Below are 20,029 nucleotides of genomic sequence, written 5' to 3'. Positions count from 1 at the left end.
TGGATAAGGAGGCTTTTATCCTGGCAAGATGAGTTGGCCCACAGGGCAATTTGACTGAATAGAGGCTCCACAAAGAACGGACATGGCCAAAGAATTACAACAGGAAATTATGCTATTTAGTTTCAAGGTTTTCTTTTTCTCCTTTTTTTTTTTTTGTTTGAGACTGAGTCTTGCTCTGTTGCCCAGGCTGGAGTGCAGTGTCGCGATCTCGGCTCACTGCAAACTCTGCCTCCTGGGTTCAAGTGATTCTCCAGCCTCAGCCTCCCAAGTAGCTGGGATTATAGGCACCTGCCACCACACCTGGCTAATTCGTATTTTTAGTAGAGGTGGGGTTTCACCATGTTGGCCCGGCTGGTCTTGAACTCCTGATCTCAAGTGATCCACCTGTCTCAGCCTCCCAAAGTACAGGGATTACAGGCATGAGCCACAGGGCCTGGCCAGTATTTTTCTTGTATAATGCTCAGAGTTTCCTTTAAATCTTTTTAAAAACTTGGCAGCCTTAGTCTTAGCTGTGCTTTGGGAAAATAAGGAGCTGCACTCAAGCTTAAGAAGATATTGCTGGAAGCGTACGTTGGCACAGCCTTTGAAAAGCTTCTTGGTGCCCTCCTGTAACCCAGTCGGCACTGGCTAGAGAGATGAGGTCATATTGCATCAAATGGCTTCCAGTGACTCTTTGCTGTAGATAAGAAAGTCACTTTTTTTTTTTTTTTTTTTTTTTTTTTTGAGAGGGAGTTTTGATGCCTAGGCTGAAGTGCAATGGCGGTGATCTCGGCTCACTGCAACGTCTGCCTCCCAGGTTCAAGTGATTCTCCTGCCTCAGCCCCCTGAGTAGCTGGGATTACAGGCATGCGCCACCATGCCAGACTAATTTTGTATTTTTAGTAGAGACAGGGTTTTTCCATGTTGGTCAGGCTGGTCTCGAACTCCCAACCTCAGGTGATCCACCCACCTTGGCCTCCAAAAGTGCTGGGATTACAGGCATGAGCCACCACGCCCGGCCAAGAAGGTCACTCTTTATGCTCAACAAATGTATTGCAAATGGCTGAAAGGTAGGGAGGATCCAGATTAACAATTTCTAAATAGAAAAACTAATAGTAGCCAGACACGATGGCTCACACCTGTAATCCCAGCATTTTAGGAGGTCGAGGCAGGCAGATCACCTGAGGTCAGGCATTTGAGACCAGCCTGGGCAACATGGAGAAACCCCGTCTCTACTAAAAATACAAAAATTAGCCAGGTGTGGTAGCGGGCACATGTAGTCCCAGCTACTCAGGAGGCTGAGGCAGGAGAACCGTTTGAACCCGGGAGGCAGAGGGTGCAGTGAGCTGAGCTTGTGCCACTGTACTCCAGCCTGGGCAACAGAGCGAGACTCTGTCTCAAAAAAAAAAAAAAAAAAAATCGTAGATATCCAATTTGTTCCTTTCTCCTTTCCTAAAAGCTTTTTGTGCCCCCTCCAACCCAACAGTTCCACCCTAGAAAAATACTTGTACACATACATCAGGACACGATACAAGAATCTTCAGGCTGGTCATGGTGGCTCACGCCTATAATCTCAGCATTTTGGGAGGCCAAGGGAGGAGGATGGCGGGAGATCGTGCCACTGCACTCCAGTCTGGGCAACAGAGGGAGACTCCGTCTCAAAAAAAAAAAAAAAGCATAATGCTGAAAACAAACAGCAATATAATATAGCATGGAGATAACTTTATAAAATGCAAAGACAAAAGTAAATATAGTGCATTGTTTAGGAGTATAAATATGGTAATTATGCAAAGAAAACTAAAATGACTTTTAAAAATCATGATGGTGACTATTTTTGGGAGGAAAGCAGGTAGAGGTGGGATCCGAGAGCAGCACACAGTAAGTGTCAATTGTCCTAGTTAATGTTCGGCTTCTTAAATTGGGTGATATGTTCACAGGTGTTCATTATGTTTTTTGGTTTTTTTGTTTTTTTTTTTTTTGAGACGGAGTCTCACTCTGTCGCCCAGGCTAGGGTGCAGTGGCATGATCTCGGCTCACTGCAAGCTCCACCTCTCAGGTTCATGCCATTCTCCTGCCTCAGCTTCCCAAGTAGCTGGGACTACAGGTGCCTGCCACCACGCCCGGCTAATTTTTATTTTTATTTTTGTATTTTTAGTAGAGACGGGGTTTCACCGTGTTAGCCAGGATGGTCTCGATCTCCTGACCTCGTGATCCTCCCGCCTCGGCCTCCCAAAGTGCTGGGATTACAGGCGTGAGCCGCTGCGCCCAGCCCATTATGTTCTTATAACTTACATTAACATATTATTTTGTACATGTCAAGCTTTTTTTCCCTTTTCTGTTTTTTAAGAGATGAGATTTTGCTTTGTCACCCAGGCCAGAGAGTGTTATGGTGCAGTCATAGCTCACTGCAGCCTCCAACTCCTGGGTTCAAGTGATTCTCCCACCTCTGTCTCCCAAATTGGGACTACAGGCACGTGCCACCATACCTGGGTAAGTTTTTTAAAAGTGTTATTTGTAGAGATGGAGTCTGGCTGTGTTGCCTGGGCTGGTCTCAAACTCCTGGCTTCAAGTTATCCTCCTGCCTCAGCCTCCCAAAGCTCTGGCATTACAGGTGTGAGCCACTGCACCCAGACTCAGACTTTTTTTAAGTGAAAGAATGGGGGTGTAGGTGGGGAGACACACTTTGGGAGGCCAAGTTGGGAGGATCACTTGGGCCAGGGGTTCAAGACCAGCCTGGGCAACAAAGTGAGACCTTGTATTTACCAAAAATACAAAAAATTAGCTGGGCTTGGTGTTGTGGGTTTGGGAGGCTGAGGTGAGAGGATTGCTTAACCTGTAGGAGCCCGAGGCTGCAGCGAGCCGTGATCGCGCCATTGCGCTCTAACTTGGGCTAGACAATGAGATCCTGTCTCAAACCAAAACAAAACAAAACAGATAATTGTCAAATTGCTGTTTTGCTATTGTTGCTTTTTGTTTTTGCTTTGCTTTGCCTTGGAAGTGAAGAAGAGATTCTCATTTAAACAGTTATCTTGAAGTATCTTTGTGAGCTAGGGTGCAATTATTTCCTCTGTCCTTGAGACAGATGATTCCTGTCCAACATTCCCAAGGAACTCAGTAAGGACCAAATAAGAGACTCAGGAAAGACAGTTACTGATTTTACACTGTTGCAAAACACAGCTATGGTTTATGTTTAACAAACTGCTGGCGGGGCGTGGTGTCTCATGCCTGTAATCCCAGCACTTTGGGATGCCAAGTCGGGCGGATCACTTGAGGTCAAGAGTTCGAGACCAGCCTGGCCAACATGGTGAAAATACATACTAAAAATACAAACATTAGCTGGGCATGGTGGCGCATGCCTGTAATCCTAGCTACTGGGGAGGCTGAGGCACAAGTATCACTTGAACCTGAGAAGCTGAGGTTGCAGTGAGCCGAGATCACGACACTATACTCCAGCCTGGGTGACAGAGCGAGACTCTGTCTCAAAAAAAAAACAAAAAACAAAAAACAAATTCCTGTATTTTATTTTGTGAAATAGGGTCTAGCTCTGTTGCCCAGGCTGGAGTGCAGGGGTGCAATCACAGCTCACTGCAGCCTTGACCTCCAGGGCTCAAGCGATCCTCCCTCCTCAGTTTTCAAGTAGCTGGGACTACAGGTATGCACCACCATATGTTGCCCAGGCTGATCTTGAACTCCTGGAGAGAGATACATATACACACACACACACACACACACACACACACACACCCTTTTTTTTTTTTTGAGACACAGTTTCGCTCGTCACCCAGGCTGGAGTGCAATGGCACGATCTTGGCTCACTGCAACCTTTGCCTCCTGGGTTCAAGCTATTCTCCTGCCTCAGCCTCCCAAGTAGCTGGGATTACAGGCACTGCCACCATGCCTGGCTAATTTTGTATTTTGAGTAGAGACAGGGTTTTGTCATGTTGGCCAGGCTGGTCTCAAACTTCTGGCCTCAGGTGATCCACCTGCCTCAGCCTCCCAAAGTGTTGAGATAACAGGCATGAGCCACTGCACCAGGCCCATACATATGCATTTTTAAAAATTTATTTATTTATTTCAAGACAGGGTCTCACTCTGTTGCCCAAGGAGGAGTGCAGTGGTGCTATCTCCCAGGCTCAAGCAATCCTCAGCCTCCCGCGTAGCTGGGACTACAGGTGTGTGCCACCACACCCAGTTAATTTGTATTATTTTTATTTTTTAAATTTTTTGTAGAGATGGGAGTTTCACCATGTCACCCAGGCTGGATATTTTTGTATTTTTGATAGGCCTGTACAGTTTCCAAAGTTGCAACCTTTTCCCCTCCCTGAGAGTAGGGGCAGCCCCTGCTCTCCCTCTACATCCTCCACAGTCCTGAGGTTTTGGCCTCTGTTTCCTCTGTTTCCTATGCTTGGAACACCAGTCGCTCTTTTGTTGGTCTGGCTGACTCCTGTTCCTCTTTTAAAAATTTAAGTTTGGCTGGGCGCGGTGGCTCACACTTGTAATCCCAGCACTTTGGGAGGCCGAGGTGGGTGGATGACCTGAGGTCATGAGTTCGAGACCGGCCTGGCCAACACAGTGCAACCCCGTCTCCACTAAAAATAAAAAAATTAGCCGGGTGTGGTGGCATGCGCCTGTAATCCCAGCTACTCGGGTGGCTGAGGCATGAGAATTGCTTAAACCGGGGCGGCGGAGGTTGCAGTGAGCTGAGATCACGCCACTGCACTCCACCTGGGCAACAGGGCAAAACTCGGTCTCAAAAGAAAAAATAAATAAATACATAAATAAATAAATAAAGTCAACGGGGTAACACCTCTTGGTAACTCTCCTGTTGTTTCTCATTCCAGCATCATCACAGCCTTGAGGCTCTGGGGTAGGTCACTTCGTGGAGCTCGTTTCCATGAGGATAACGTTATCTTGGGTGTCTATGAGAATGCTACATTGAGTATAGAGCCCAGGCTTCTGGGTCAGCCAGGTTCGAATCCCCTTTCTTCCGTGAAGATCTGGGTCAGTCACAAGTGCTTCAGTTTCTTCGATTTGACTGAGGGAGGCTTTGACTCCAAAAAATTAACACTCGAGTGTACCCGGCCACAGCTTAGCACATCCAGGGTGTTTCCACCCTTTCTTTGGGATCCTCAGGGCTGGATGGAGCCGGTCCTTCCCGTCTCTCCTTATACTCCCGCACTGGCGCTGGGTGGAACAAGTCGTCCAAGTAGAATGAGGAGCGGGTTTTGGCGGCGCTCTAGCCCGCCAAGAGCATACGCCCTCCCCACGCGGGGCTCCTGATTGGCTGAAGGTTGTGCTGGCACGCGCAACTTCCGGGACAGAGGCTGTGGCTGGAAGGAGCTGGGCATCCGGCGTGAGGCGCAGCGGTCGCGTTAGTTCGGCCCAATGGCGGCACCGTTGCTTCACACGCGTTTGCCGGGAGATGCGGCCGCTTCGTCCTCTGCAGTCAAGACGCTGGGCGAGTCGAGGACTGGGTAAGATTCAGGCCGCTTCCTTCTGCGCGTCTGGGACCAGAGCTCAGGACCTCGCTTAGAGGAGTGGGTTGAAAGGATGTGGGACAAAGCTAATGGCGTGTAGTAGGAGCACGGGGTCGAGGGTCATCTCACGTTCGCAGAAATGAGTTCATTCCTCCTAACTGGGTAATAGACATGGGTGGGGCCTGGAAAAATGAGTATGTTTTCTGTGCTGGAGGCACCCTTTCCCGACTGTGTTTCCTCGTGATTTCCCAGGCCTGGGTACTGCCTTCTGCGCCTTGACCCCTCTTGCTTCCCGCTTCTTCGTCCAAATTTGGAAGGGATTTCCCTGGGCTATTTGGTTTATCAGCCGAACGTTGTCACTCATGGCAAATTGAATATTACATCTTTTTTGTTTGAAATTTGTTTCGACACACGTATTTGTTTAGCAGTCTTTGTTTTGCTCCACTTTTAAAATCCCTAACCCCCATAGCACACTCTTGGCGTTTAACTTTCAGAGTCATTAGGATGCTATGTTTTTTCATTAATTTACTCTGTGTAAGTGAAGCAAACCTTGTAAAACAATTAGCGTAATATGATTCATAATATTTATCGAGCTCCTGCTTACTGTGTTAAACACTGGGGACAGTGGTTTATCCAAAGACACTAATGTCCCTGCTTTCTACAGAGCTTACAGCATAGGGGGGAAGGCAGTACATAGGCCAATAAATAAATGAACACGATGATTTCAGTTATACAACAAGGTAATGGGGGCGGGGAGAAGGGAGAGAAGGAGTATTTGAGATTTCTCATGGGGAGGACATCTGACATTTGAGCTTCCACTTGAACGAATACAAAAATCTCGGCCGGGCGCGGTTGCTCACGCCTGTAATCCCAGCACTTTGGGAGGCCGAGGCGGGTGGATCACCTGAAGTCAGGAGTTCGAGACCAGCCTGGCCAACATGCGAAACCTCGTCTCTACTGAAAATACAAAAATTAGCTGGGCATGGTGGCAGGTGCCTGTAATCCCAGCTACTCAGGAGGCTGAGGCAGGAGAATTGCTTGAACCCGGGAGATGGAGGTTGCAGTTAAGCCGAGATCACACCACTGCATTCCAGCCTGGGCAGCAGAGCAAGACTCCGTCCCAAAAAAAAAAAATCCAGCCACGTAGAGATTTGGGAAAAGAGTATTTCCAAGAGAGTGAACAGTAAGTGAAATGAGAAACAGCTTGGCTTGTTTGAAGAGCAGAAAAGACATTATGGCTGTAGTAAAACAAGTTGTTGGAGATGAGGTGAGAGAGGTAGGCAGGGGCCAGATTAATGTAGGATCTTAAAGACCACACTGAGAGATTTGGATTTTTACTGTAAGTGCAGTGGGAAGACAGTTATTGGTTGCTGAGCAAAGGAGGGATTGTTGGTTAAGAGTGGAAGCAGGGAGACCAGTAAAGAGGCCTTAAGAATAGTCCCACTGAATTATGTTGGTTCAATAAATATTGGCTATTATAATTTTTATTATTTTCATGAACTTAATAGCTTGTTAATCTTGGTTCCACAGGATTTCATATATGCGTGCATTAGAGAATGATTTTTTCAGTTCTCCCCCAAGAAAAACTGTTCGGTTTGGTGGAACTGTGACAGAAGTCTTGCTGAAGTACAAAAAGGTAAGAGAAGATAATGTGTGAGGTTTGCTTTTGGTCAGGTCAGAATACAACTATTGCTGTTATACTAAAGACCAACAGAAATAGCAAAATTAATTAAGATACCAATTGAAATCAAATATTTAATAATAGCATGATGCCGTCAGTGCAAAATTAGAGTAGTAGAGTCGTTTTTTCCCCCACCGTCTCAAAAAAAAAAAAACTCTGGTCTTTGCTGAGGTTTCACCTCTTCAAATGCTTTATTTACAAAGCATCTTTTAACTTTAGCAAGTGCTAGAATTAAAAACAATTACAGCATTTTATTTGTTTATTTTATTTATTTATTTATTTGTGCCGGAGTTTCACTCTGTCGCCCAGGCTGGAGTGCAGTGGCGTGATCTTGGCTCACTGCATCCTCCACCTCCCAGGTTCAAGCAGTTCTCCTGCCTCGGTCTTCTGAATAGCTGGGGTTACAGGCACGCACCACTACACCTGACTAATTTTTTAATTTTTTTAGTAGAGATGGGGTTTCACCATGTTGGCCAGGCTGGTCTCGAACTCCTGACCTTGTGATCCACCCGCCTCGGCCTCCCAAAGTGCTGGGATTACAGACGTGAGCCACCATGCCTGGCCTACAGCATTTTATTTTTTGAGGAGGAACTTACCTAAGCATTACTTTGGGACAGTAAACCAGTTCTCTGAATAGAGATTTTTGTTTTTGTGGTAGTTTAGAAGCATTTCTACTATATCTCAGCAATAGAGGGAAAATGGTAAGTAACTGTATGTTTATGTATAATATCCATTTGTATCCATATTTGAGTGAATACTTTTTTAGATCCTCCTGAATTAGATCATTATAGCTGGCTGTTTTTTTCCCTCATGCTTTTTGAGAATTCGCAGGAGTATCAACTATTATATTCAAATGTCAATACAGAAATACAGCTAAATGTAGCTTATCATTTTCCTTTTTACAAGCCCTCTGGCTGCACTAACATGAGTGTTTAAATTTTTGTAGTCATTATTTTTTAATCCGCAATTGACATGTGAAAGTTAGTGTTCCTTTTATAATTTCATCTGATGTTAAGGTACGGTTAAAAGTCTTGCTGTTGATACTAAACAGGAAACAAAAGCATAACTTAATTCTTTCCCCTTCTTGTTAAGGGTGAAACAAATGACTTTGAGTTGTTGAAGAACCAGCTGTTAGATCCAGACATAAAGGTAATTAATTTTGTGTTTGATCATTGGCAAAATTATTGCCACTTTATACAGACATAGTTTGCTCTTTGGGTCCCATTCTGTCCTCCAGAACTTGCTCTCTCCATGGTCCTCCCTTACTTTAATCTGGTGGTTCTCAACCAGGGACAGTTTTACCCCCTAGAAGACATTTGGTGATGGCTGCAGATATTTTTGTTTGTCACGATTGGGAGGAAAGGGTGCTACTGGCATCTAGTGGGTGAATGACAGAGATGCTGCTAAACATCTCACAGTGCACAGGGCAGCCTCCCATAACCAAGAGTGATCCAGCCCCAAATGACAACAGTGTTGAGGCTGGGAAACCCTGCTCTAATGCTTCCTTTCTATTAGATTACTACCTCTTTCCTCCATGCTGCATGCAACTCTCCTGTCTCTTTAAAGCTAAAACAAACCAAAGAAAAACCACTGATTGAGCATTTCCAGGTTCAAGATCCACCTATCGTGTAGTAAAACCGTAGTACATTTTGTTTCACCATTCTTCCTTTACTGCCCAGTTTTGAAGAGAATAGTTCATTACCATGGCAGTGGTAGTTAGATTGCCTGGAATAAAATTCCAATTTTCTTATCCAGTGTGTGATCTTGAGCAAATTGTTTTAACCTCTCTGCCTCTATTTTCCACTGTGTAAAACCAAGAAAACAATAGAGATTTAAAAAAATATGGGGTGTTCTGTTTTGCTTTTTAAGAGATGTGGTCTTGCTGTGTTGCTCTGGCTATTCACAGGTGTGATCACAGTGCACTACAGCCTTGAACTCCTGGCCTCAAATGATCCTTTGTCTTCAGCCTTCTAAAAAGCTGGGACCATAGGTGCATGCCACTGTGCCTGGCTTTAAACATGGAAATATTCAACAAGGATTCAATGAGCTAATATGCAAGAAGCACTTAGAACAGTCTCTGACTCAAAGTAAGGGCAGTAATTGTCATCTGTTGTTTTTGTTCCAGCTGACTGTGCTGTATCATTTCTCACTCACATTTAAGTACACTGTTCTTATCACTGTAGTAATTACCCTGACAGGTTACCCATGTTTTTTTTTACATGCTGATTTCAGTAGACATTTTTTTTTGAGACAAAGTCTCATTCTTGTCACCCAGGCTGGAGTGCAGTGGTGTGATCTGGGCTCACTGCAACCTTTGCCTCCTGGGTTCAAGCAGTTCTCCTGTCTCAGCCTCCCAAATAGCTGGGATTACAGTCACCCGCCACCATGCCTGGTTAATTTTTTTATTTTTAGTAGAGACAGGGTTTCACCATGTTGGCCAGGCTGGTCTCGAACTCCTGACCTCAGATGACCTGCCTGCCTCGGCCTCCCAAAGTGCTGGGATTACAAGTATGAGCCACTGAGCCCAGCCTCAGTGGACTTATTTTTTTAAGCCTTGTATTCCTTGTATCAGCCGACACTGTTGGCCACCCACTTGTTAAAACTTCAGTGTTTCTGATCCTCCTGTCTTCTGATCCTTTAATCTCTTTTTTTTTTTTTTTTTGAGACGGAGTCTCGCTCTGTCGCCCAGGCTGGAGTGCAATGGTGCGATCTTGGCTCACTGCAAGCTCCGCTTCCCGGGTTCAAGCGATTCTCCTGCCTCAGCCTCCCAAGTAGCTGGGACTACATGCACCCGCCACCACCCCCGGCTAATTTTTTGTATTTTTAGTAGAGAGGGGGTTTCACCATGTTAGCCAGGATGGTCTGGATCTTCTGACCTCGTGATCTGCCCACCTCGGCCTCCCAACATGCTGGGATTACAGGCGTGAGCTCCCACGCCTGGCCAGTGATCCTTTAATCTCTAGTATCTCTCGATAGGTTCTTGATCTTAAATTCGGTGTTGATTGGGCTTCAAAACTTGACTCTTTTCTCACTCTGTGGAATCTTCTGTGTGATATCCTCATTTCCCTTCATGGCTTTGAAGTCTGCCTGTGTCCTAATATATTTGTGTCTGTAGCCAGGATTGCTCTTGTGGCCTCCAGACTTGTTTCATTTTTGTTTTTGGGGACCAGGGCAGAACAGAGTCTTGCTCTGTCACCTAGGCCATAGTGTAGTGGGATGATCTTGGCTCACTGCAATCTCTGCCTCCTGGGTTCAAGCCATCCTCCCACCTCAGCTTCCCGAGTAGCCATGCCACCATGCCCAGCTAATTTTTTTGTATTTTCAGTAGATTTGGGGTTTCACCATGCTGGCCAGGCTGGTCTCGAACTCCTGACCTCAAGTGATCCACCCGCCTCAGCCTCCCAAAGCGCCTCAGCCTCCCAAAGTGAGCCACTGCACCCGGCCTAGACTTGTTTCTTAACTGTCTGTTAGATGCATTTACCCAGAATCATCATAGGTGCTCCAAACTTAGCATGTCTACCCTTGGCTGGGCTCCATCTTTAATGGAGCTTTTCCTGGTTCTCTCTAAGCACATAGTTGTTCCTTCATTGAGTCCGTTTCCCGCACTTCCAGATCTCTCTAGTTACAGATCTGGTTTACAAGGCCTTCCATGGTCTATTTGGTGCTTCTTTGTTCCCTAGATTTATTATCTGTTGGCTTGCTCACTATACATGCCAGCCATACTGAACGTCTGTCAGTTTTCTGAAAACATACTTTTCCTTCTGTAAGAAGTAGAACTTCCAGAAAAGACTCAACTGTGTTACTGTTTAAAGACAGCTGAAGCATCACTTTCTCTTTAAAGCTTTTCCTGACTCCTGCCTTCTTTCCCAGATACAAAGGGACATTTTCTTTGTGTTCCACTGTACTTTGTATCAGCAGTTCTCATTCTTGGTATTTTGACATACCACGAATTGCACTAGTTGTGTGGAGTGTTGCAAGTAGAACTTTTTTCATCTTGAGACAGGGTCTTGCTCTGTCACCCAGGCTGGAGTGAAATGGGCCCGATCATGGCTCACTGCAGCCTCAACCTCCCAGGCTCAAGCAATCTTCCAGCCTCAGGATCCCGAGTACATAGGACCACAAGCATGTGCTACCATGCCTGGATAATTTTTCTAGAGATGAGGTCTCCCTTTGTTGCCCAGGCTGGTCTCAAATTCCTGGGCTCAAGCAGTCTCTTCCTGCCTTGGCCTCCCAAAAGTGCTGGGATTACAGGCATGAGCTACTGTTCCTGCCTGCTAGTAGAAATAATAATAGTTCAGTACTAAAGCATCAAAGTCTGCAACTGATTTACTTTTTTTTTTCTTTTTGAGACGGAGTTTTGCTCTTGTTGCCCAGGCTGGAGTGCAATGGCACGATCTTGGCTCACTGCAACCTCTGCCTCCGGGGTTTAAGCAATTCTCCTGCCTCGGCCTCCCGAGTAGCTGGGATTATGGGCATGCACCACCACGCCCGGCTAATTTTGTATTTTTAGTAGAGACGGGGTTTCTCCATGTTAGTTAGGCTCGTCTCAAACTCCCAACCTCAGATGATCCACCCACCTCGGCCTCCCAAAGTGTTGGGATTACAGGCATGAGCCACCACGCCAAGCCTGATTTACTTTTAAAAATGGTACAGTTTAAATGTTATCCTTATAGTTTTGTTGCAGTCTTTTTAGTGGAAAAGAGATAGGATAGATTATTTTATTTGCACACTAACTTAGCTTGTTTTCTACATGCCTTTGGCCTTAGTGAGCTACCGTTAATGTTATCCTTAACAGTTGTGGACATGTGAAATTACCATAGTACAAATGAATTGTGGTTTTACTTTATTTTACTGCCAGGCTACTCGGGATTTCATCAGAAAATGGTTGATCTGTGGGAGTTTGACACATGGATATGGCATAGTAAGCACTCAGTAGCTGAATTAAGGTGGGGAAAAGGGGACAGCTTCTTCTCCGCATATAGGGAGGCATGTGGGACGGTGAACGGATGATAGCCTTGACCGAGATAGACAGGTTTGGACCTGCTTCTTTACTGGCCTCTTGGTTGGGCAGATTGCTTATTCATCGTTCTTAGCCTCAGCTTCCTGAACAGCAAAATGGGAATAACTAAACATCTTGCAGAGTTTTTAGGATTAGAAGAAGATATATATGTAGAGTGTCAGACACCATGCCTGGCATATGGTGTATTCTCACTAAATGATAACTCCATATAAATATCCCTGTAGGTATGACCTTGTGTTGCTTTTATTTATATGTCTAAGCCTTCCACAAATTAGGGGCTTTTTCTTAATGGTTTTTTTCCTGTGCAGTGTATATGCATGAATATAATTAATATAGTAATATTTTACATAATTGACACTGTATTTTATACATTGTGTTTCAAATTTAGCAGTTCTTCTCATGTCACTAACAATTATTATGAACAGTAATTTGATTGCCTGAAAAATATTTCATGGAGGAATGGGGCTCTCATTTATACAGAACAAACACATCATAATATATTTAAACTCAGCCACAGGTTTGGTTTAGAAAAGTTATGTTTATTCATGACCCCAATTGATCAGCCTAGACTGAGTTTTATCAGCATGCTTCCTGGTCAGCTTGAATATAGAGGAAATAGAGGTAGCTATTGTTCCTTTGTGATCTTCTAATATTTGAATCTGCTAGAGTTCTGCAGTTTTTAAAAGTCCCAGGTGTCAACATTTGAAGTGATTTCGCTTTTTCAGGGCAAACAAAAGTGATCAGGCTGAAGTATTGCATTTAAGTCTTTTTCGTGTGTATTAGAGTTACTAGATTACTTTTTTAAAACAGTTAAGTTTATTGTGACGTATTTTTCTGTTTTGATACCCAGTTTTGATTTCCTTCCAAGTTTGTGACCTTTTCCCCCCAACCTATTCTTGATAAACGATGGATATAAGCTAGCTGTAAATTTCTATTACCTTAGAGGATTTGTGATTTTGAAAGTACTCTTTGTTTAACTTAAGGATGACCAGATCATCAACTGGCTGCTAGAATTCCGTTCTTCTATCATGTACTTGACAAAAGATTTTGAGCAGCTTATCAGTATTATATTGGTAAGTTCACCATTTATTTTACTGTCGAGTATGTAATTCATAACTTTGGTAATAGTATATATTAATAACATGCTGTTTTTATCTTTCTTCCCCCACTCTAGAGATTGCCTTGGTTGAATAGAAGTCAAACAGTAGTGGAAGAGTATTTGGCTTTTCTTGCTAATCTTGTATCAGCACAGACTGTTTTCCTCAGACCGTGTCTCAGCATGATTGCTTCCCATTTTGTGCCTCGTAAGTCATTAGTCTTTGCTTGCTTGGAATTTTCTTTTTTCTTTTTAATACTTCTTTACTAAAATACCACCTTCTCCTTATATATGAGAGACTGCTACGATGGAAGATTCCAGATGCATATTGGCACCAGGTGTGGTAGATATATGTTCCCCGTAATGACCCCTATGGAGGTGTCTAGATTCATTTGTTGCTGTGAGTTTTATGAGTTGTAATTTGCTTTATTGAACTCCTGGTGAAATCTAGGAATTTTTAGCTGTTTAAAAACTATAAAGTTGCTTTACTTTTTTTCAGATTGTGCGTTTAATTAATCATTGGGCTAACTTTGGATTATGGAAAAATAACTTTTTTGTATAGCTGTCCATTGTCTAGGTCAATAACTTTTTTTGTGTAGCCATTCATTGTCTAGATCAATGACAGAATAACATATTTTCTTTTTCCCTCAAAAGCCCGAGTGATCATTAAGGAAGGCGATGTAGATGTTTCAGATTCTGATGATGAAGATGATAGTAAGTATAAAAAGGTTTAAAGCCTGGGCACAGTAGCTTACACCCATAATCCCAGCACTTTGGGAGGCCAAGACAGGAGGATCACTTGAGGCCAAGAGTTTGAGACCAGCCTGGGCAACATAGTGAGACCTTGTCTCTGCAAAAAAAAACCTTTTTTTTTTCAAATATTTTCTTAAAAAAGGCTTAAAGCAGAACTACACAGGGTAGTGTGTGTCTTTAGTCACAGCGACCTGGGAGGCTTAAGTGGGTGGATTGCTTGAGCCCAGGAGTTCAAGCCCTGCCTGGACAAGATGGCAAGACATTGTCTTCTTTAAAAAAAAAAAAGTAAAGCACAGAATACCTGGCACCTATTCTAATAGGTAGACTGCAACAAATGACAACCTTTGATATAATCTTTTTGTTATATTTACCATTGATATGCAGTCAGTTGTCCTGAATGCATTATTTATATATTTAGTCCATTTAGTTTTCATTGATGGTTGTGGAGAAAAATCTTGAAATTATTATTTCTCTGATAAATTATTCCGTTTTGGTTAGCATGTGTTTTTAGCTTCAAGTATGTCACTTTTTGTTTGTTTGTTTTTTGAGACAGAGTCTCGCTCTGTCGCCCAGGCTGGAGTACGGTGGTGTGATCTCGGCTCACTGCAGCCTTCGCCTCCCAGGTTCAAGTGATTCTCCTGCTTCAGCCTCCTGAGTAGATGGGACTACAGGCGTGTGCCACCATGCCCGGCTAATTTTTGTATTTTTAGTAGAGATGGGGTTTCACCATATTGGTCAGGCTGGTCTCGAACTCCTGACCTCAGATGATCCGTCCACCTCGACCTCCCAAAGTGCTGGGATTACAGGCATGAGCCACTGTGTCTGGCCAGCATGTATTTTTAGTTTCAAGCGTGTCGCCCTTCAGTTTTGTTTTGATGCTCATACTCTCAACTTTTCTCCTTTCAGATCTTCCTGCAAATTTTGGCACATGTCACAGAGCCTTGCAAATAATAGCAAGATATGTACCATCGTGAGTATACTTTTTCTTATTTTGAATGTTTAATTCTCAAGAAAATTGTAATCAATTAGTAAAAATTATAAAATGTTAATAGTATTAAAGCTTGAGTCTTACATTGCATTTTTTTTTTCTATCCACTTGAGGAAACATTACATTCTACAAAAAGTGGCATTTCCATTTTCTATTTATTCTCTTTAATTTCAAGTTTGTATGTGGATTCTCCCCCAATTTTGTATGGTGGTTGGAATTTTGCTTTTATCTTCGACAGATATGCTATCCAAAAATTTTCAGTGAGAAATCCCTGGGTGTGTTTGTGTCATGCCATATGAATAAAAATTGCACTTCTAAGAAAAGCTTTTCAGGTTTGTGGGTTTCTTTTGGAGGGGTGGACTTCTAGTTCCCTCTGTCCATTGATTATTTGTTAACTTAAAAAAATCCAACTTGATAATTTTTTCTGCTTTTAAAAATAATATACATGTGTAGTGGGAAATGTCAGCAAAAGTGCTGTTATGTTTCTGTGGGAGAGAAGCTCCCTCTTTGATTTGCTTTTGATATCAGAGTTAACAGAAGCTTATTTTCTCAAAGTCATTATAGATTTTCTCAGAAGCTATACATTGTAAGTTCCAGTTCTGGCCGGGCGCGGTGGCTCACGCCTGTAATCCCAGCACTTTGGGAGGCTGAGGCAGGCGGATCACCTGAGGTCGGGAGTTTGAGACCAGCCTGACCAACATGGAGAAACCCCATCTCTACTAAAAATACAAAATTAGCTGGGCGTGGTGGCGCATGCCTGTAATCCCAGCTGTTTAGGAGGCTGAGGCAGGAGAATCACTTGAACCCGGGAGGCGGAGGTTGCAGTGAGCCGAGATTGCGCCACTGCACTCCAGCCTGGGCAACAAGAGTGAAACTCTGTCTCAAAAAACAAAAAAGTTCCAGTTCTTTGAGACAGGGATTCCTGTTTGCCTCCTATATCTATCGATATTTGCTTTTAGAATGGTAGTTTTCCTTTTTATTCCTTTTCTAGAAAGTAAAGTTAACATGGATTGATTTAATTTTTTAAAAATAGGACACCGTGGTTTCTTATGCCAATACTGGTGGAAAAATTTCCATTTGTTCGAAAATCAGAGAGAACACTGGTAAGAAATCTTTTCATTGAGAATATCATGGAAAAGTTGTTTGTATGATTTCATTTTAGATGATATTAGGTCTTTTTCTTTCTTTTTCTGTCTTTATTTATTTATTTATTTATTTTTTGACACCGAGTCTCACTCTGTTGCCTAAGCTGGAGTGCAATGGCGTCATCTTGGCTCACTGCAACCTCGGGTTCAAGCGATTCTCCTGCCTCAGCCTCCCCAGTAGCTGGGACTGCAGGCGCCTACCACCATGCCCAGCTAATTTTTGTATTTTTAGTAGAGACAGGGTTTCACCATATTGGCCACACTGGTATCGAATGCCTGACCTTGTGATCTGCCCGCCTCAGCCTCCCAAAGTGCTGGGATTAGTGAACCACCGTGCCTGGCTGATGTTAGGTCTTTTTCTTAAAGGTTACTTTGTCTTTTAACTTTAAGCTGATGTCTAAGAATTTGACTCAGATTCCTTTCTTATAAAGCGGCTACTGGGGATTCCCAGTGCCTTTTTCTGTTATTACGATGTACAAGTCAAGGTCTGAGTTCATTTCAGGAATATCTGTAGTGGCTGCATGCTCATACGGACAAGAATTACTAGAAGATAATAGTTCATGTATTACTAATTGTACATGCCTTATTTTAACCTGAAAACAAAGCCTTCCATAGAAGAATTCTGCTTAAGTTTTTATACAATGTTCAGATCATCCGTGCAGTTTTTAATAATTAATAGTGGTTGCCTTAGTAGAATACCGAATCTAGTAGCATACAAAAAGAATTATGTACCATGACCAAGTGCGACTGTTGCTAGGATTGCAAGATTGATTTTTTTTTTTCGTGGAGGGGGGGACAGTCTCTGTCTGTCACCCAGGCTGGAGTGCAGTGGCATCATCTCGGCTTGCTGCAGCCTCTGCCTCCAGGGTTCAAGTGACTCTCCCACCTCAGCCTCCCGAGTAGGTGGGACTATAGACATGGGGTACCACACCCTGCTAATTTTTGTGTTTTTGGTAGAGATGGGGTTTTGCCACGTTGGCCAGACTGGTCTTGAACTCCTGACCTCAAGTGATCTACCCGTCTCCACCTCGCAGTGTTGGGATTAGAGGCGTGAACCACTGTGACCAGCCGAGATTGAGTTAGTACCTGCAAATGAATTAATAAAATATTTTGTAGCAATAGAACAAAGGACAAAAACCACATAATCATCTCAGTAGATGCAGAAGTGTGTGACAAACACCAATATCCTTTTATGAGAAAAACAGAAGGAAATTTTCTCAACCTGATAAAGGACATCTGAAAAACCCACAGTTAACATCATATTCAATGGTGAGAGACCAAAAGTTTTTTCCTAAGACAAAGAACAAAACAAGGATGTCCGCTCTTGCTGCTTGTCTAGCCAAGGCAGTTAGGCAAGAAAAAGAATTAAAAGCATCCAGATGGAAAGGAAGGCATAAACTCTCTTTTGCAAGGTGATTTTATATGTCATCCTAAGGAATTTACACACACACAAGAAATTTTAGAGATAATAAATGAGTTCAGCATGGTTACGGGACAGAAGACCAACATACAGTAACCAGTTGTTCAAGACGATTGAATAGGGGAGAATAGTCATTTCAACAAATGCTGGCAGAAGTGGATATGAACATGCAAAAGAATGAAGCATATGGATATCCATATACAAAAATGAACTCAATAAAAGCCCTACATGAAGAGTAAAAACTGTAAAACTCTGAGAAGAAAACAATTACATTTTCATGATGTTGGATTAGGCAGTAATTTCCAGATTTGATGCCTAAGCACAAGCAACCAAAGAAAAAATGCATCAATTGTACTTCAAAATTAAATGTTGTTATGCTTCATAGGACATCTTCAAGAAGATGAAAATAATCCCCAAATAATGGGAGGAAATATTTCTAAATTTTATGTCTGGTAATGGACTTGTATATGTAAAGAACTCTTATAATTGAATAATAAAAGGGCAAATAGCCCAATTGAAATGGGCAAAGGATCTGAATAGGCATTTCTGCAAAAAAAAGCACATGAAAAGAAGCTCAACATCATTAGCCATCAGGGAAATGGTTTCACTTCATACCCACAAGGATGGCTATAATCCGAATGAGAAGACAGTAACAAGTGTTGACAAGGATATGGAGAAATGGGAACGTTGGAACTGTCATATGTTGCTGTGAGAATGTAAAATGGTGCAGCCGTTTTGGAAAATAGCCTGGCATTTCTTCAAGGTTAAATGTAGAATTAACACATGACTCAGCAGTTCCATTGCTGGGTTTATACCCAAGAGAAATGAAAATATATGTCCACAGAAAAACTTGTACATGGATGTTCATAGCAGCATCATCCATACTAGCCTCAAGTAGAAGCAACTCAAATGTCTGTCAACTGATGAACAGATGACAAAACATGGTACAATGGAATATTACTCAGCAATAAAAAGGAATGCTTTATATGTTACAACATGATTGGACCCTAAAAACATGCCAAAAGTCTGTGTATTATATGACTCCATTGATATGAAAGGAATGGTTTACATGTTACAACATGATTGAACCCTAAAAACATGTATTATAGGACTCCATTTATATGAAATGTCTCGAAGAGGCAGATTCATAGACTAGTGGTTGCCAAGGTCTTCATATTTTAGGGGTGCACTAATGGATGTAGGATTTCTTTTTAGAGTGATTAAAATGTTACAAAATTGCTGGCTGGGCACAGTGGCTTATGCCTGTAATCACAGCACTTCGGAAGGCTGAAGTGGGAAGATCCAGGAGTTGAAGACCAGCCTGGGCAACATAGAACATGTCTCTCTAAAAGGAAAAATTAACCAGATGTGGTAGTGTGCACCTGTAGTTCTAGCTACTAGGGAGGCTGAGGAGGAAGGATTGCTTATCCCAGGAATTGAGGGTTGCAGTGAGCTATGATTGCACCACTGCACCCCATCCTGAGAGAGAGAGCAAGACCCTGTCTCTAAAAGAAAAATAAATGTTCTGAAATTGATTATGTTGATGGTCACATAACTGAATATATTAAAAACTTAAATTGTATACTTTAAGTTGGTGATTGTATGAGATATGAGTTTTATCAATACAGCTACTTAAAAACCTAGTTATGCCAATTAAAAATTTCATTTACTGGAGATAATTGAAATGATTATACCGAACATAATACATGTAGAAACAGTATAGTTTTTGTATTGCTGGATAGTCTGTTTTTTTCTTTTTAAATATTTGAAACTAAAGGTCATGTAATTGATGTTTTGCTTACATAACTGTGAAACATTTATTCTCTGTTGAAATGTTTTATCTTATGTTTTCTGCTTTAGGAATGTTACGTTCATAACTTACTGAGGATTAGTGTATATTTTCCAACCTTGAGGCATGAAATTCTGGAGCTTATTATTGAAAAGCTACTCAAGTTGGATGTAAGTATTGAGTAATCTATTTTTATTTTCATTTACTGACTTGAATTTGTTATAATCACAGTATGTGGAAACAATAGTCAGTGATAGGAAATAATCCACTTGGCCAGGTGTGGTGGCTCACGCCTGTATTCCCAGCACTTTGGGAGGCCGAGGCAGGCACATCACCTGAGGTCAGGAGTTCGAGACCAGCCTGGCCAACATGGCGAAACCCCGTCTCTATAAAAATAAAAAAAAAAATTAGCCAGGCATGATGGTGGGTGCCTGTAATCCCAGCTACTCAGGAGGCTGAGGCAGGATAATCACTTGAACCCGGGAGGCGGATCTTGCAGTGAGCCAAGATCGCGTCACTGCACTCCAGCCTGGGCGACAGAGCGAGACTCCGTCTCAAAAAAAAAAAAAAGAAACCACTAGCACCATTCTTTGCTTCCTTTCTTTGAGTGTGTCTTGAACTCCATCTGTGCATGGGCTGGGCAGTTGTAGACAGTTCCTCCTCATGATTGGAGAACAAGGC

General features: G+C 42.8%; 1 protein-coding gene across 9 annotated transcripts in view; it reads left to right on the top strand.

Moving 5' to 3' along the window:
- The window catches only part of LOC100451861 (RNA polymerase I-specific transcription initiation factor RRN3-like), an 88,399-nt gene that overhangs the window by 48,840 nt on the left and 19,530 nt on the right, over window positions 1–20,029 (top strand). For 4 of the 9 annotated variants that reach the window (XM_054534693.2, XM_054534698.2, XM_054534699.2 and 1 more), the window contains 9 exons: window positions 6,987–7,092; window positions 8,230–8,286; window positions 13,141–13,230; window positions 13,332–13,461; window positions 13,552–13,653; window positions 13,908–13,967; window positions 14,913–14,976; window positions 16,028–16,097; window positions 19,420–19,518. In XM_054534693.2, coding sequence (XP_054390668.1) covers window positions 6,987–7,092; window positions 8,230–8,286; window positions 13,141–13,230; window positions 13,332–13,461; window positions 13,552–13,653; window positions 13,908–13,967; window positions 14,913–14,976; window positions 16,028–16,097; window positions 19,420–19,518 — 778 coding nt within the window. Of the gene's footprint in view, window positions 1–5,273; window positions 5,454–6,986; window positions 7,093–8,229; window positions 8,287–13,140; window positions 13,231–13,331; window positions 13,462–13,549; window positions 13,654–13,907; window positions 13,968–14,912; window positions 14,977–16,027; window positions 16,098–19,419; window positions 19,519–20,029 lie in introns of those variants that run through there. The other 5 variants (XM_063717578.1, XM_054534701.2, XM_063717579.1 and 2 more) reach the window with 5 other exon arrangements.

This window comes from Pongo abelii, chromosome 18 (genome assembly GCF_028885655.2).
Source record: "Pongo abelii isolate AG06213 chromosome 18, NHGRI_mPonAbe1-v2.0_pri, whole genome shotgun sequence".
Taxonomy (NCBI): domain Eukaryota; kingdom Metazoa; phylum Chordata; class Mammalia; order Primates; family Hominidae; genus Pongo; species Pongo abelii.
This window is presented reverse-complemented; position numbering and strand designations above follow the sequence as displayed.